This window comes from Lupinus angustifolius, chromosome LG13 (genome assembly GCF_001865875.1).
Source record: "Lupinus angustifolius cultivar Tanjil chromosome LG13, LupAngTanjil_v1.0, whole genome shotgun sequence".
NCBI lineage: Eukaryota > Viridiplantae > Streptophyta > Magnoliopsida > Fabales > Fabaceae > Lupinus > Lupinus angustifolius.
Window position 1 is genome coordinate 17,721,972 of NC_032021.1, and position 14,166 is coordinate 17,736,137.

Below are 14,166 nucleotides of genomic sequence, written 5' to 3' on the forward strand. Positions count from 1 at the left end.
GAGCCCACAATTTTATGCAAGAAAGAAATAAAGTTAATGAAATCAAGTATATTCAATAATTTATATCATCTAATTATTATATACTCAATCTCAAATAAAAAATAGGAATATGAGTTGTTAGACACAATAGTGTCTCTAAATACATTAGTAATTATAATATTTATATATTACTCGTCTAAAGATTTATATATAATCAGTATATAATCAATCATTCAATTGTCTTACTTATATTTAAAAGTTAATTATAACTAAATATGAGTAATATAATAATAATATAAAAAAACTGATATAGTATCAGTTATATATCTTTTCTCATACTATATTTGACTTGGAATAAACTATATCTTTTACATTTTAAAATGATGGATAAAGTGATTAATGATAATTAAGCTTTAAAAAATAATAATAAAATTAAAAGAGTAAAATAATATATTATTTGACTTGCAAGAAACAATATGAGATTGGTAAAAAATAATAAAAAGTATAATATTAAAACAATAAGTTTGACTTGCAAAAAGTGTAGTAGTAGCTAGTATGGGGGTGACGTCAGCAGGCGTTTACCACGGGCGATGTCGCGGTTTTGTGTATAAAAAGTGATTCAATATTTGTCTCTTTCATTCTTTTTCAATTTCGATTTCAATTTCAATTTCAATTTCAATCTCAACTCTTTCCATCTTCTCTGCAATTTCATTGTATGCTCTCTTCATCCTTTTTTCCTTTTCCTTTTTCTTTTATTTATTTAACATTCTCAATTTTACCATTCCTCCATTCACTATAACAATATTCAACAATCTATGTATATATCACTATGTCTTCTCATTAATTAATGCCTTTTTTTATTAGCTTCAGATTATCATATTTCTCATTATAATTACAATCCACTTTCACTGTCTTCTCATTAACATTACTAGCTTTTCAACTATAATTTCATGTTTTTTTAATACCAAACACAAATAGCTTTTGCTTAACACCAACTCATAAAATCTAAAGATCACTTTTTTGTCATTGCTATTGCCCCTTCACTTTTATTTACTATAATATTATTCAACAATATACAGATAGATAGCGGTTATGGTAATCAATGTATGTCACAGTCTGAATGAAGGAATTATGTCTTCTTATCTCATAAGTTATTGATTATTTGTTTCTCTTCATCTGCAGAGACAGGTTTGCCATTAGGTTCAAATAATCAGATTTTTAATTATAATCAGAAGCTGCATTCATTACTTCTTATTAACATGAATAGCTTTTCATGTCAAAATTGATTTCTTTATTTTAATTCAACCAAATAATTCTGCTTTACTCCAAATTATACAATCTTCAAATTACATTTTTTTATAAGCATACACAAATGGACCCTTGTTCTCTCATAATTAAGTTATTAACTAATTCTTTTTCTTTATCTGCAGATAGTTTTTGCCATTAGGTACAAGTGCTGCTGACTGCACTTTCAATTTCAAGTTAAATTCTTTGTGGAATTTGAATTAAGCTGTTGGAAATAGAATCTTCTGTTCTGCTTCACCTATTGATTATGAAGGTGTAGCTTCTGCAAGTTTTGATTTGGGGCTGGTGCCATTAAACATAAAAACAAAGTGCTACTTCATTCATATACACATGGCACCAAATCTGAAGCTTAGGTTTTTCCATCCCCCATTCTTGTTTTTACTGTTGACTATTCTTTTGTTTGTCAATTCAAATGCCGAATCTGAAGTTTTTCACAAAGTTAGGGCTTCTCCACGTAAGAATGTAGGAACCAAAGTGATTGATGGCACTGGTGTAGAGAATTCCATTAAGTTTGAGGATACTAGTAGTAATGTTAGGAGTGGTGGTGGAAGCAGTCATAAGGTTTCGATTTCGACGGTTTCATTGTTTACATTGGCAATGGCAGCTGCTACTGGTTTAGGTGCTCTGCCTTTCTTCTTTGTGGAGCTTGATCCACAGTGGGCTGGGTTATGTAATGGAATGGCTGCAGGTGTTATGTTAGCTGCAAGCTTTGATCTCATACAGGAAGGGCAGGAACACGGTGGTGCTGGAAATTGGGTTGTACTTGGGATTCTATCTGGTGGAGTCTTTATTTGGCTATGCAAGAAGGTGATGATGATTTGTTGGTGTTCTTTTCTTTATAGTACTTACTGTCTTTCTTTTTCTTTTATATGAAAATGTACTTGCTTGGTACTGTTGTCCTTTATAAGTACTTATATGCTCTTATATATATGCCTTGTTCTCAATGTTTTCACTAAGGCTGTGTTTTGGTAACAGACCGAATTAAGCGCTCATTCAATGTGAACTTTTTTTGGAAATAAGCAAAAAAAAGAGCTTATAGAAAAGTCATTAGTTATTTTTATAAGTTTATTTACATAAGCTATTCTGAAAAGCCCAAATAAGCTTTCTGGTCGCTCTTCCAAATGCCCTCTCATATGATAAAGTCCTACATGTTCTTTTGATTTCCCATGTACTATTTTACATTTTTTATGTCAATAAGCTCGACATCCACAGCATTTTGTTTCTTTAAAGGCAAAATTGAAGTAAGGCGTAGATATTCGCTGATGGTGTTAGCAAATTTGTTGAATTGGTCATGTAATAAAAGAATCATGTATAATGCATTTCTTCTTTTTCTATTCTTATGGGATGCACGGTTCTCAAAATTTACCTTAGGAATCTATTTTTGTTTATCATGGTCTCGTTTGTGTGGTCGATGGTCTCATTTGCCTCTCGGATTTCAGTTTCTTGAGCAATACGGGGATGTAAGCATGCTGGATTTGAAGGGTGCTGATGCAACCAAAGTTGTTCTTGTTATTGGAATAATGACTCTCCATTCTTTTGGGGAAGGATCTGGGGTTGGCGTCTCCTTTGCTGGCTCAAACGGTTTCACTAAAGGCCTGTTGGTAACATTGGCTATTGCAGTACACAACATACCAGAGGGATTGGCTGTGAGCATGGTGCTGGCATCAAGGGGTGTCTCCCCACAGAATGCTATGTTATGGAGCGTAATCACATCTTTACCTCAGGTAAATATTGATTTAAAAGTTTAATTATCTTAAATTGTCAAGGAGAAAATTATTTTGACATCAGTTGTATAGTTGCCTTTCTGAATGTTATACTAAATGTTTTCTAGACCTTCAGTTAAGGGAGCACATCTACTGTCACAAAATGTGTACCACTCCATGTGTCATGATTGGTTGAAAAAATGTATTGAAATTAAAATTTTAATAACTAAGTATTATTCTGACCAATCATAGCAAGTGACACTTTTTTGGATAAAATATGTGCTCCCGTCAGTTATGGCATCAGATGCCAAAAGTCACTTTCTCTTTCCAGTTGAGACACTACTCTGCTTGGTCTTGGTTCTTCAACTAGACAACTATATTTAAGGATGTTTTAGTCTGGTATTTAAGTGAGGTGTAATATTGTTTTGCATGATTAGCCCAGTTGGTTCTATATTTTATTTTGTTTCTAGCAATTCAGTCCTTTTTGTATCAATGAAAAAACACTACAGTGAACCATTAGTAGTTATGCTGTGCACTCGCTGGTAGGTAGTACCATCCAACCTAATTGGACTATTCTGTTTTTGTACTGCTACCACATAGGGACCATCAAAGATTTGGTATGGAACCCGTAACTTGTCAATCTTTTGTATGTAATGTAATAATAGTCCACACCCCCATACTCGACTAGGTGGGATCCTCATGCATTGGGGTCCCCTTCTGATTAAATAGCTTCGTACTGCTATAACTTGTTTTACCTTTATAGGTTTCTTCATTAGTGGTTTATATATTTATCTTTAGGCTAGTGCTATACAATTAAGACTCTTAATCGTTCCACATTGCTATGACTGTACTATAAGTGCACTAACACTGGCCTACTTGCACTTCTAAATGCTGGGTCTTAGTATGTTTTATGTTTTTGATTTAGCAAAAGGAAAGCATATGGAAGGGAAAATTGTACTTAGTCCACTGCAGTTAATTTGTTTAAGCTTTTGAATGCTGTCTTTGACCTTAGCCTCTCTTTACCATCTTATTCATAATGTTATGCAGCCAATCGTAGCTGTTCCTTCATTTATTTGTGCTGATGCATTCAGTAAGTTCCTTCCTTTCTGCACCGGATTTGCTGCTGGATGCATGATTTGGATGGTTATTGCAGAAGTGCTTCCTGATGCATTCAAGGTTATTTACCATTATAATTTGCACAATAGAGATTCTGATATTTTCATCTCATATGGCATTTTGAAGACTTAAAATTTATCTTTCCAGAACTATTTTATTTTAATACATTTGCTTTTTGTCATAGACCAATCTTTCTAAAAGCTTAAACTATTAGATGCAGGCTCATGATTGGTTTTATATCTCTAACAATACCCTTTATGCAAGACCCCTCTGGGCTTGAAATGTTATTAATGCACAAGCCCGCCTTTTTACCTTGTGCTGTAATTGAATTTAATTATTAACTTTGCTACCATGCTGAAATTATAAGGAAAGGGGGACAAGAGAAACCCTTACTTATTGGGATTGGATAATGTGTTACAAAAGTCTAGCACGATGCTCTTATGTTAAACTACTAACATAAAATGACTCATGAAATGCAAATAACCAAAATTGAAAACATAAAATATGTCGGGAGGGGATGACAACTATGGGTCTTCTGAAAAGGGTGGTTCAGATATGTCTTTTTTCTTTTATCATCTCCCTTTTCTTCCCGGAATTTGCAGGACTTCTACTCCTTGAGCCACAGAGCATGAACATGCTATATCTTCTCTTGAACTTCTATGATATCATGTTTTTGAGATATATAATATTAGTTCCTCTTTCTTTTGGGGTGTAGGAAGCCTCACCTTCACAGGTTGCATCAGCAGCAACCCTTTCTGTAGCATTCATGGAAGCTCTCGGCACCTTCTTTCAGAATTTCAGCCATGACTACAAGTGAGTTTGTATAGGAGTTATTGAATTTTACTCTATTTACTTAGGCTTTGGTGTTTATTTTCTTCTCTGAATTTCTTATTTATTTGTTTCAGCTTTGAGGACGCATCTGGATTCTTTGTTTCATTACTTTTCAGCCTTGGCCCATTACTTGGAGGGGTTATTTTGGTTGCATTTGCTCTTGCTTTTCATCTTCAGCATGCATTCCTAATGGGCACAGCTTGTGGCATTGCCTTTGTTCTCGCTGCCTGGCGACCAGTGCAGCTTATTTTGTTTTCTCAATTGGGTATTATTCCTGTTTTGTTACTCCTCACTATTGGGGCGATTTTCATCCATTTTTCTACTTCTGGTGTGTTGAAAGTGGCAGCTTCCAGAAAAGCGTCGGTCAATGACTTACCTACACTCACCAGCTTTCCAGTCAGTGTGCATACTCTTCAATCATTCATATCAAGTGGTGCGATTGCTTTCCATGCCTTGGCTGAAGGGCTCGCATTGGGAGTGGCTGCACCAAAAGCGTATGGATTTGGTCGTCACATGGTCCTTCCGGTCTCTCTACACGGTCTCCCTCGAGGTGCAGCCGTGGCTAGCTGCATCTTCGGTGCCACTGGTAGCTGGCACAGTTCTCTTGCGTCAGCTGCTATAATCGGATTAATGGGTCCAATATCAGCAATAGGAGCTATTCTCACCGGTATTGATTATAGTGGTCTTGATCACATAATGGTTATTGCTTGTGGTGGATTAATCCCTAGCTTTGGGAATGTAGTTAGGAGAGCACTTGGTTTGGATAAGAGGAAGAGTATTTTTGGCCTCATTATGGGTATTGCCCTTGCTACTTTATGTCTAACATTCACTAGGTTGGTTTGCTTGAATACCCCATACTGCAATTCTGCACCAGAAGCTGTTAGATAAAGACCACTGTCCTGCATATCCTCCTAATACACCCTCCAAAACATCGCTCTAATACTAAAGAAAGCATTTTGTCTCGGAAATATAAAAAGACATGAAAAAGTTTCTCTACCTAGTAATTATTAGAAGAATTTTTAGTAGTATGAGTTAGGAGGATTTAGAAGTCATGGTTCTACTCGGTGCTTAAATAGTTGAACAGTGTTAAACTCATTGAGGCAAGTCTAATTTATTTTCCAACTTAGATTCTTTCCAGATAGAGACCATTAGCATCTTGTGGATTTTGATATATGAATATCTTTTTTTTCTTCAGTATTTTGTCTTTAGGAGGATTTTATGACATAGTTGTTTTTATAATACATTAATAAAAATTAATTAAATAGTATACGAACTAAATAATTTTACTTGTCACTCATGTGACAGCAATTGGTCACTTTTATTGTATCAGGATGTTAATCATTGATAAGTGATGAAAGAAGATAATTTTTTGAGTTCTTTTCAACAAAATGATTTTGCAAAATTGATCTCTTCCGCACTAGTATGCTTAGAGATTGGTGGATGACACTTTTAAGGCCACTCCCTTCAAAAAAGTAGAGAAATACATTCATAGTTGACTCCTAGGCAAAGTCAAGTTTGTAGTGACTATCTAGTTTTGGAACATGTACAATTGTTGGACTGAAGTTGCTCTTTGTGACAATCTCAGTCCTTCTTCTTTTGTTTTCTTCATACAAACACACTCATTATTATATTGCTCATTTTCCTCATACTCATACTCACATATTATCATGTCAGATCAGTCCAACATGAAGATTGTGTAATGGATTTTCCTTCAACTTCTTTGAAAGGGTGGGGATGATATTAAAGTCATATTAGAGGCAATATGAATAGCATTAGATATTCATAAGAATATTAATTATAGTATTTAATCATAAAATTCTTCTTAGTAAGAACTACTACATTAGAGACCTAGTAAAACACCTCCACTGAGGCATAAATTGGTCAGCAATCTATTTATTTGATGACAGGACTAAGAAAACTAAGAGACATTTCAGATAATCAAAAGTATCTCCTCTTCAACAACAACCTTTCTCAAAGTAGTAGAACACAAACTCACTTGAAAAAATGGATGGTAAGGCCATTTGCCCATATTCTGTTTAGGTAACAATCAAAGCTAAGCCTTAATAGGCCCAAATAAAACATTGTTATGTAATTCTTTTAATAATCAAGACATTTATCATGGCCAAATATCATACTCATTTATTGAAGAACAAACACCTATGATACAACACCTGAGTATTATCACTTCCTCTATTTCCAGGGATAACAACGTTAATTATGTTAATCATTTGTGTGACTCCCTATGCATATGTAAATTAAAGAGAAAAGAGTATAGAAAGTATATAGGACATGAGGTCATTCTTTTGGTATAGGAAATAACAGTAATTAGAGGACAAATGATGATCTGATATTGAAAACAAAGGAAAGTGAGTGAAGTGATATGATGTGATCAGTTTGATGTTGACTGATTATTATGATTCTCCTCTGGACCACCAACTTGGACAACCTTTTTGTCTTGTTCCCCAACACTTTGTGCACCAGTCAACCTAGCCAACACCACAAAAGACATTCCTCCAAGCACATTGTTCAATACCCTTAGCACCAACACACAACTCTTGAAAACCGATGGACTAAGCCCTCTCTCCAACACAAACTCAATACCATTCAAACTCTGGTATCTCAAATTAGTACTAATTCCCATATGTGCAGCCCAAGTCAAAGCATTCAAAACAATAGGTGGTGACTTCTTAGTGGGTCCCACATTCTCTTCCAATTTTACCCTCATTTTGGTCAACCCATTTGAGAGTAGAGTCCCAACAAGCCCAGCAGCTAAACCAGCAACAGCAAGAATAGAACCTTTGTAAACCAAAGTTCCAAAGCGGTCCATAAGAGAGAATAGACCAGGTTCAAACATGTGACTTTTTGGAGAAGTGGCAAAGATAGAAGGCAAGGTTGTTGAAGAAATAGAAGGTGTTGGTGCTAAGAGATACATGACTGTGAAACTGATGATTGATCCAACAACTAAGGTTGACAAAACTAGATCAAGTTCGTTAAAACCAAAGTTGGGGCGTGATGCCATGTCACCAACAATACAAGCAGGTACACCAACAAGCTCTTCCATTAGAACCTTGAATGGGAACTGTGGATCTGCTCCTACCCTTGATCTCCATCCTTCTACAAATAGACCCAATATTCCAAAACTTGACAAATTTGACGATGGGTCATTGGAATTTTCATCATTGTTATGATCGCCGCCACTATTGTTGCCTCCGCTGGTTCCTCCGCCATTGTTGCCTCCAGCGGCGGAGGAAGAGTGAAGTTTGAAACTTTGGGAGGAAAGGCGAGATGGGTTGTTGTTGTTGTGAAGGTGGAACTTTTGAGATGAACAAGAAGAAGATGGAAAAGGAAGAGAAAGTGTGTTATTGTTATTGTTGTTTTGTTGAGAGAGAGAGTGATAAAAGTGAGGAGAGAGAGGGGGAAAGCGAAGTTGAGTCATTTTATGTAATCTATGAAGAGAAAAGAGAGGAGATATATGAGATGACTAATTCAAGATCTCATATTTACCTTCTTCGATTGGATCATCATTAAAGATGATAAATGTTATTATTTTTAGTTTTGTTGTGCATTTTATCACAACTTGTCTCTCCATTAATCAGATGAGTCTAACTCAAGATAAACGGTGCTAGAAATAAGTCAATTGTTTTAATAAGAGTTAGAGGAAAGAAAAAAGAATATGATGAATGATTACTATACATCTAATTAATGAATCTATACTAACATGCATCTAATGTGCAAGTTGCACATCACACAAATCTCTCCCGTTAAAATCAATATGTGTTGCTAGTTTTTCTTGCCAATAGAATTTTGCATGACACAAATCCTCTCACTCATTTCTCGACAAGAGCATTACACTTTCTCCATGACCATCAGACTTCAACCATAAATAATCAACCAAATTAATGTCTTGAATTATCCACCAACCAACCCAAAAAATAATCATCTTCAAGTATGCATATACACATGACAAATAATGGGTTAGTTATATTCTTCTTATCATTTGTTGTATATATAGTAAATAAGAATAATTAACTTATTATTATTCCATCATTTTTAGTTTGCTTTAAATGTTGTATTTCTGTCTATTGCCATCTAATGAGCAACTTTAGAAAATAAAAAAGTAATAAAAATCGATTGAAAATAACCCGATTTTGAAAGTTGGCCTTTAAAATAGGTAAAATAAAAAACAGATTTTGAAAGTAAGTTAACATATTTTCCTTATCTTTTCTATATCGCCCAAAACATCATTGACACACCCAATTTCTAAACTTTGTTATAAACAATTTGTAAAGGTTTTTGTCACTAGTGATTGTTTGGTTTAAAGGAGGGGATAATCTATTTGAGGCAAAGGGATTGGACATTAAATTATAGAACCATATATATTGAGACCAATTATAAAACATTTATATGTATCATTCATCTATATAAACTAATGGCCACACATATTACATATTTATTTGACATGATAATTCCAACAAATGCTGCTTGTGACAAATAAACTATATATATATATATAATCCAGCCCTATGCTTGCTAACTTGAAATAAATATCAAAATATAGCATGATACATGTCACATGTGCACAACACTTTCATAATCTTACACCTATATATAAGCTATAAGCCTATAACCTCACCATCACATGTATAATTCCACACTTATCAAAAGTGACTAATGCAAGAATAAATCCAATGAAAGTATTAAAGTTTACAATAAAATAAGGATTGATTTCAACAAACCTATTCTCAATACCCAACTATTCTCCAGCTATGTCTCCTGCGGTTCCACAAGAAGAAGAAAAAGTAGGGAGAAAAGTGAAAAATCCACCACAATGCAAGAGTATTCTTTGTTTCATTGATTGAGAGACATAACATGCAGTGGAAGATGCAATAAGGAATAGGTTGGAGGAGCACATTACACATTTACACCTTTTTAGCGACCCGTTTTCGCTCGCTTCATTCCACTAGAATTGAACGGAGACACGCTACCGCTTGGCCCTGGACTCTCTTCTCTCATGTTTGAATTCAGCATAGCTAATTCGCGCAACTGCTGCCTCTTAATAAAGTCCTCTGACTCCTCCTGCATATCAATATTTGACATCCAACACACTTTTTAAAAAGACAAGTTGAAGAACAATATTTGTTCATCCGAAATAACAAACAAATATATGTAACTTACCACAGGCTTGAGGAGTTCTTCTATGATTTCCTGAGCCTGCCTCAGCCTTATGTCAACAACATTAGCAGGTAAATCAGCCTCAATCAAAATGTGCAGCGGTTCATTCAGATGCTCATAGCCTGGCCTTCCTCGCAATTTCTCTTCCTTAAGATTGAAAGATTGGTCATCTCAGTTGATACAAATATACAATTTACATAGACATATCAATCACGACACTGGAAAATTATATGTTTAAGTTCATTACCTTTTCTGGATCCTTTATCGATCCTTTTCCTCTAATATAAACACGGCAACCTGTAGTAGCTTCTACCCGTTTTAAAGAATTGCCTCTTGGTCCCAGGAGTCTTCCAACAAAATTGAACTAATACAACAAGGAGCAATATATTTTTATTACTTCTATTTGAGAGAGCATTTAGTTCCAGAAAAGATGAAGTGCATTCGTTATTTGTGTAAAAAGCTTACATTGGGGTATGTATCTACTGGAATTTCTAGGCGCAAGATTCGCTTAACAGTGTATGAACTAGGACTTGCTGGTGCACTTTGCCAATCCATTGTCATTCCCGGGGGTCCAGAAAATCTCTGTTTTTGTTTTTCAAAGAAAGAAATGTTGACATATAAATGATAATGCCTTTTGTCATAGAAATGAAATCGACAAGCAACTAGCATTCAATCTAGATAAGCAAAAAAAAAACAGGAAATTACAAAAATCTGATAATGAACGAGTTAAATGTTAAAGTTCTCTGCAAGTCATGTTGTTTACTTTTCATGGATAACATTAAGATCAGTCAAATTTTATGTTGCTTCAGAGGCACTCATTGACTTAATGAAATTGGTTTAAGTACAAAACTGTTATTACTAGAAGGAAAGACTCAATCCTTTAGTTTTGTATTAGGTATTGCTTCACTTGTATATATATTTCTTCCCATCTTCAGATCAGGAATAAACATCTAAGCCCAATTTTTATGCAAGTACAACCTTGTCTGGTGTGTTATCATGAAAAATTAATTACAAAAGCATAGACAACCTCAGAATATTATTATGGTATATTACTTTGTCATTTATATAAGAGGAAACACATAAAAATCAACCAATATGTTATATAGATAGAAATGTATATACACATTGTGCAATAAAAAAACAAGCACCACTTGAAATTAAATGTCAAAGCACCATCATCATGGCAGGTGTATATGAAAGTCATGTGACAACTGTAGTGCAAAGTATTAAGGGAGCTTTTGGATAATCAACTTAATGAAGCATTTATTCAATAAGTTAGTTTGAAATAAGCTAAAAAGGAGCTTATTTTAATAAGCATCTCAGGCAAGCTTATTGAAACAAGCTAAAAACAGCTTATAGGAGGATCATAAACTATTTTATAAGATTATTTTCATAAGATATTCTCATAAGTCCAAACATACTCTCTATAAACCTCCCAAACGCCCCCTAACACAGGAAATGTTGGACATCAAGCTAATGCCAATATAAAAGCTGGATAGAAAGATTTATTCCTTAGATCCCTCTGAAGCCTTTACTTGTAAATCATACCTCCATCCCTTTTGAAGGTGAACTTCAACTGCAATACCGAAATTGTCCCTCCAAAAACAATCACTAGGACACGTTTGGTCCCGTAAAAATAAAAAATCTTAATAAGGTCATCCAAAATCTCAAATGCAGGTCAAATTAGTAATTTTCGAATAAATTTAAGGGACATTTTGGTCGCTATCAGAGAATTTTTCATTTCTTAGGGACCAAATGTATCCCCATATTTTTCCAAGGACCAGTTTGGATCTCTTCTTTTATAAGATTAATACTAAGACCATTTTATATATTAAGACTTCAAGCTCCACAAAGATCTATACCTCTTCCCTAAAGGTCGTCTTATGTGTTAAGACTAGCAAACTTTTATTTCTTTAAAGGAACGCTGCAAATGAGGGTGAGCTTCGACGCAGCGGTAAGGTTGCTTAACTTGTGACATGGAGGATATGAGTTTAAACCCTGAAAACGGCCTCTTAGCTTGTGAGAGTAAAGTGCGTACATCAACCCTCCCTAGGCCCTACTAGGTGAGAGGCTCATGTACTGGGCCGCCCTAACAAGGCTACAAATCAAAATGGCAGGCACTTACATTGGCATCTTTTATGAGATAAAGTGGTTTTCTTCCCTTCTTTATGGTGCTTGCGCATGACTACTTAGTGGACCTTTGGTGGATATACCAAGATAGAGCTTTGCTTGGGTTAAATGTTTAGTTTGGCTGTTCTTTCTTGTTTCCTATTGTCTTTTCTATGAGGACATCTTATCATCTAATCTAGTACTTTTATCCAAGAAGATTCATTTTTTAATCACAATAATACACACATATGTGTTCACAGGCACACACACCTATTAACCAAAATATTGGTTTTATTAAGATATTCAAAATTCCTAAATAATGTATGACTTTCAAGATCTTGCCACTAATTTAAGCTAAGTAATCAAGCAACGCGCTCCATTGCATTACTTTACTGTTATTAGAGAATGAATACAAGGGTTTAGGTTACATGAGGATCCACACATATACAATTCCCCAATGATACAATCATAATATGAGATGCAACAATTAATAATAATTTAATTAAAAGCAGTAGTCACCTCCTGTTGGAGACTATTCCATCCACCCAACCCTGTCCCAGTGGCATTTGACATGATATTTGAAGAAGCCATAGGACTAGGGCTTCTATGCTGCAGTCGATCAAAATCACCAAAACCTTGGTTTGACAACATTCCAGAAACTCTTAATATTTCTGCACATAGACAAAGAAACTCGCTATTGAAGACTATATTGAGTGATAAACTATGTCAGCAAATATATAATTTGATAATCTTACATGTATATATATATATAAGAATGCATATTGGATGATTGATTGAAGAGATTGGTAGAAAGTTATAAGTGTGCAAAAAGGTGTACTGAATTGAGGGTATGTGAGTGAATTGAGGGTATTGAAAAGTGATATGAATAATAAAGAAATAGAAAAGAGAAAGAAACCTTGATTCAAGAGGCGAGTGCAAATAGGAAAGAGTTGTAAAAAAGGAGCAAGCTTGTGATGTTCAGCTAGCAAGTCAGAAAGATAGTGACTGAGAAAACAAAAGAGAAATAAGGAAAACATAACATAACATAAACATAACATAAACATAACATAACATAACATAGCATAACATAAACACACCTTTCCACGTCAGAATGGGTTCTAATCTGTGGAGAACCAGTTCTAGCTGCTGAGAAGTTCTTATTATACAAACCTGACATCTTTCTTCCTTTCTTTCTTTCAACAATAATAACCAAACAAACCTTAAAAATATAGAAACCACATCAAAAGGTGCTCTACTTCACTTCTTCAACAACAACACAAACACAAACACACAACCATGAAACAATAAACAATAAACAATAAACAACCCTCACTTCTCTACCAATTTTACACAAAAAGGAAACCTACCAATTTTTTATTTTTTTATTTTTTTATTTCTTCTTTTCTGTCTGTCTGCCAGCCTCAATATATATTTCCTTTATTGTGATTATTATTATTATTTCATATAATTTCCCATGTCCCACGGGCTGCGTTGTAAAAATTCAATAAGGACAAAATAATATTAATAAATTATAATGTTCAACACAGTGGACTGGAACAGGAAACGGCACCGGCTACAATTAAGCATGTAATTGTAAACATACATTTTGGCAGCAGCCTTATTATATAACAGAATAATATATATATATATTATTTTTATTATTTTTATTTATTTGTATTACTTTTTTTTTAAGTATTAATGATTTAAGAAAAAAATTAAATAGATCATGATCTAATATGATTTTTAATATTTCAAAAATTATGATGTGATATGATTTCTTCAACTTCATATAAAATATTAAATTTTGTTTTCTTCCACTACTTTATTTAATTTTTTTTATTTTATTTATAATTTTTCAGTTTTAATTATTCATCAATGTCTGTGAGTTTAGAGTTGGTAAAGTAATATAAAACATTGCTAGATCCTTAGAATGAGCAAAATGTTAAGAGTT

General features: G+C 34.1%; 3 protein-coding genes across 3 annotated transcripts; 1 reads left to right on the plus strand and 2 right to left on the minus strand.

Annotated features, from left to right (window-relative positions):
- Positions 1,409-6,056, plus strand: LOC109325185 (putative zinc transporter At3g08650). Its single transcript, XM_019557383.1, has 5 exons — positions 1,409-2,091; positions 2,724-3,008; positions 4,035-4,163; positions 4,819-4,916; positions 5,009-6,056. Exons 1-5 carry the CDS (start codon positions 1,615-1,617, stop codon positions 5,820-5,822), a joined length of 1,803 nt encoding a protein of 600 aa, XP_019412928.1. The 5' UTR covers positions 1,409-1,614; the 3' UTR covers positions 5,823-6,056.
- On the minus strand, positions 7,073-8,433 carry LOC109325188 (protein RETICULATA-RELATED 3, chloroplastic-like). The gene has a single exon (XM_019557385.1). The coding sequence runs from the start codon at positions 8,368-8,370 to the stop codon at positions 7,324-7,326; it is 1,047 nt and encodes a 348-aa protein (XP_019412930.1). The 5' UTR covers positions 8,371-8,433; the 3' UTR covers positions 7,073-7,323.
- LOC109325190 (KH domain-containing protein At2g38610-like) lies at positions 9,382-13,527 on the minus strand. The gene is made up of 7 exons (XM_019557388.1): positions 13,313-13,527; positions 13,132-13,220; positions 12,735-12,886; positions 10,572-10,688; positions 10,354-10,470; positions 10,110-10,253; positions 9,382-10,010 (listed from the first exon to the last, which is right to left on the minus strand). Exons 1-7 carry the CDS (start codon positions 13,390-13,392, stop codon positions 9,864-9,866), a joined length of 846 nt encoding a protein of 281 aa, XP_019412933.1. The 5' UTR covers positions 13,393-13,527; the 3' UTR covers positions 9,382-9,863.

Bases quoted from the DNA above. Each gene is read 5' to 3' on its own strand.
- LOC109325185 (XM_019557383.1), top strand. From the start codon at position 1,615: ATGGCACCAAATCTGAAGCTTAGGTTTTTCCATCCCCCATTCTTGTTT. The intron at 2,092-2,723 runs GTGATGATGATT...CTCGGATTTCAG, and splicing joins TTATTTGGCTATGCAAGAAG to TTTCTTGAGCAATACGGGGA. The intron at 3,009-4,034 runs GTAAATATTGAT...AATGTTATGCAG, and splicing joins TAATCACATCTTTACCTCAG to CCAATCGTAGCTGTTCCTTC.
- LOC109325188 (XM_019557385.1), bottom strand. From the start codon at position 8,370: ATGACTCAACTTCGCTTTCCCCCTCTCTCTCCTCACTTTTATCACTCT.
- LOC109325190 (XM_019557388.1), bottom strand. From the start codon at position 13,392: ATGTCAGGTTTGTATAATAAGAACTTCTCAGCAGCTAGAACTGGTTCT. The intron at 10,471-10,571 runs GTAAGCTTTTTA...TTGTTGTATTAG, and splicing joins CAGTAGATACATACCCCAAT to TTCAATTTTGTTGGAAGACT. The intron at 10,011-10,109 runs GTAAGTTACATA...ATTGATATGCAG, and splicing joins AAGAACTCCTCAAGCCTGTG to GAGGAGTCAGAGGACTTTAT.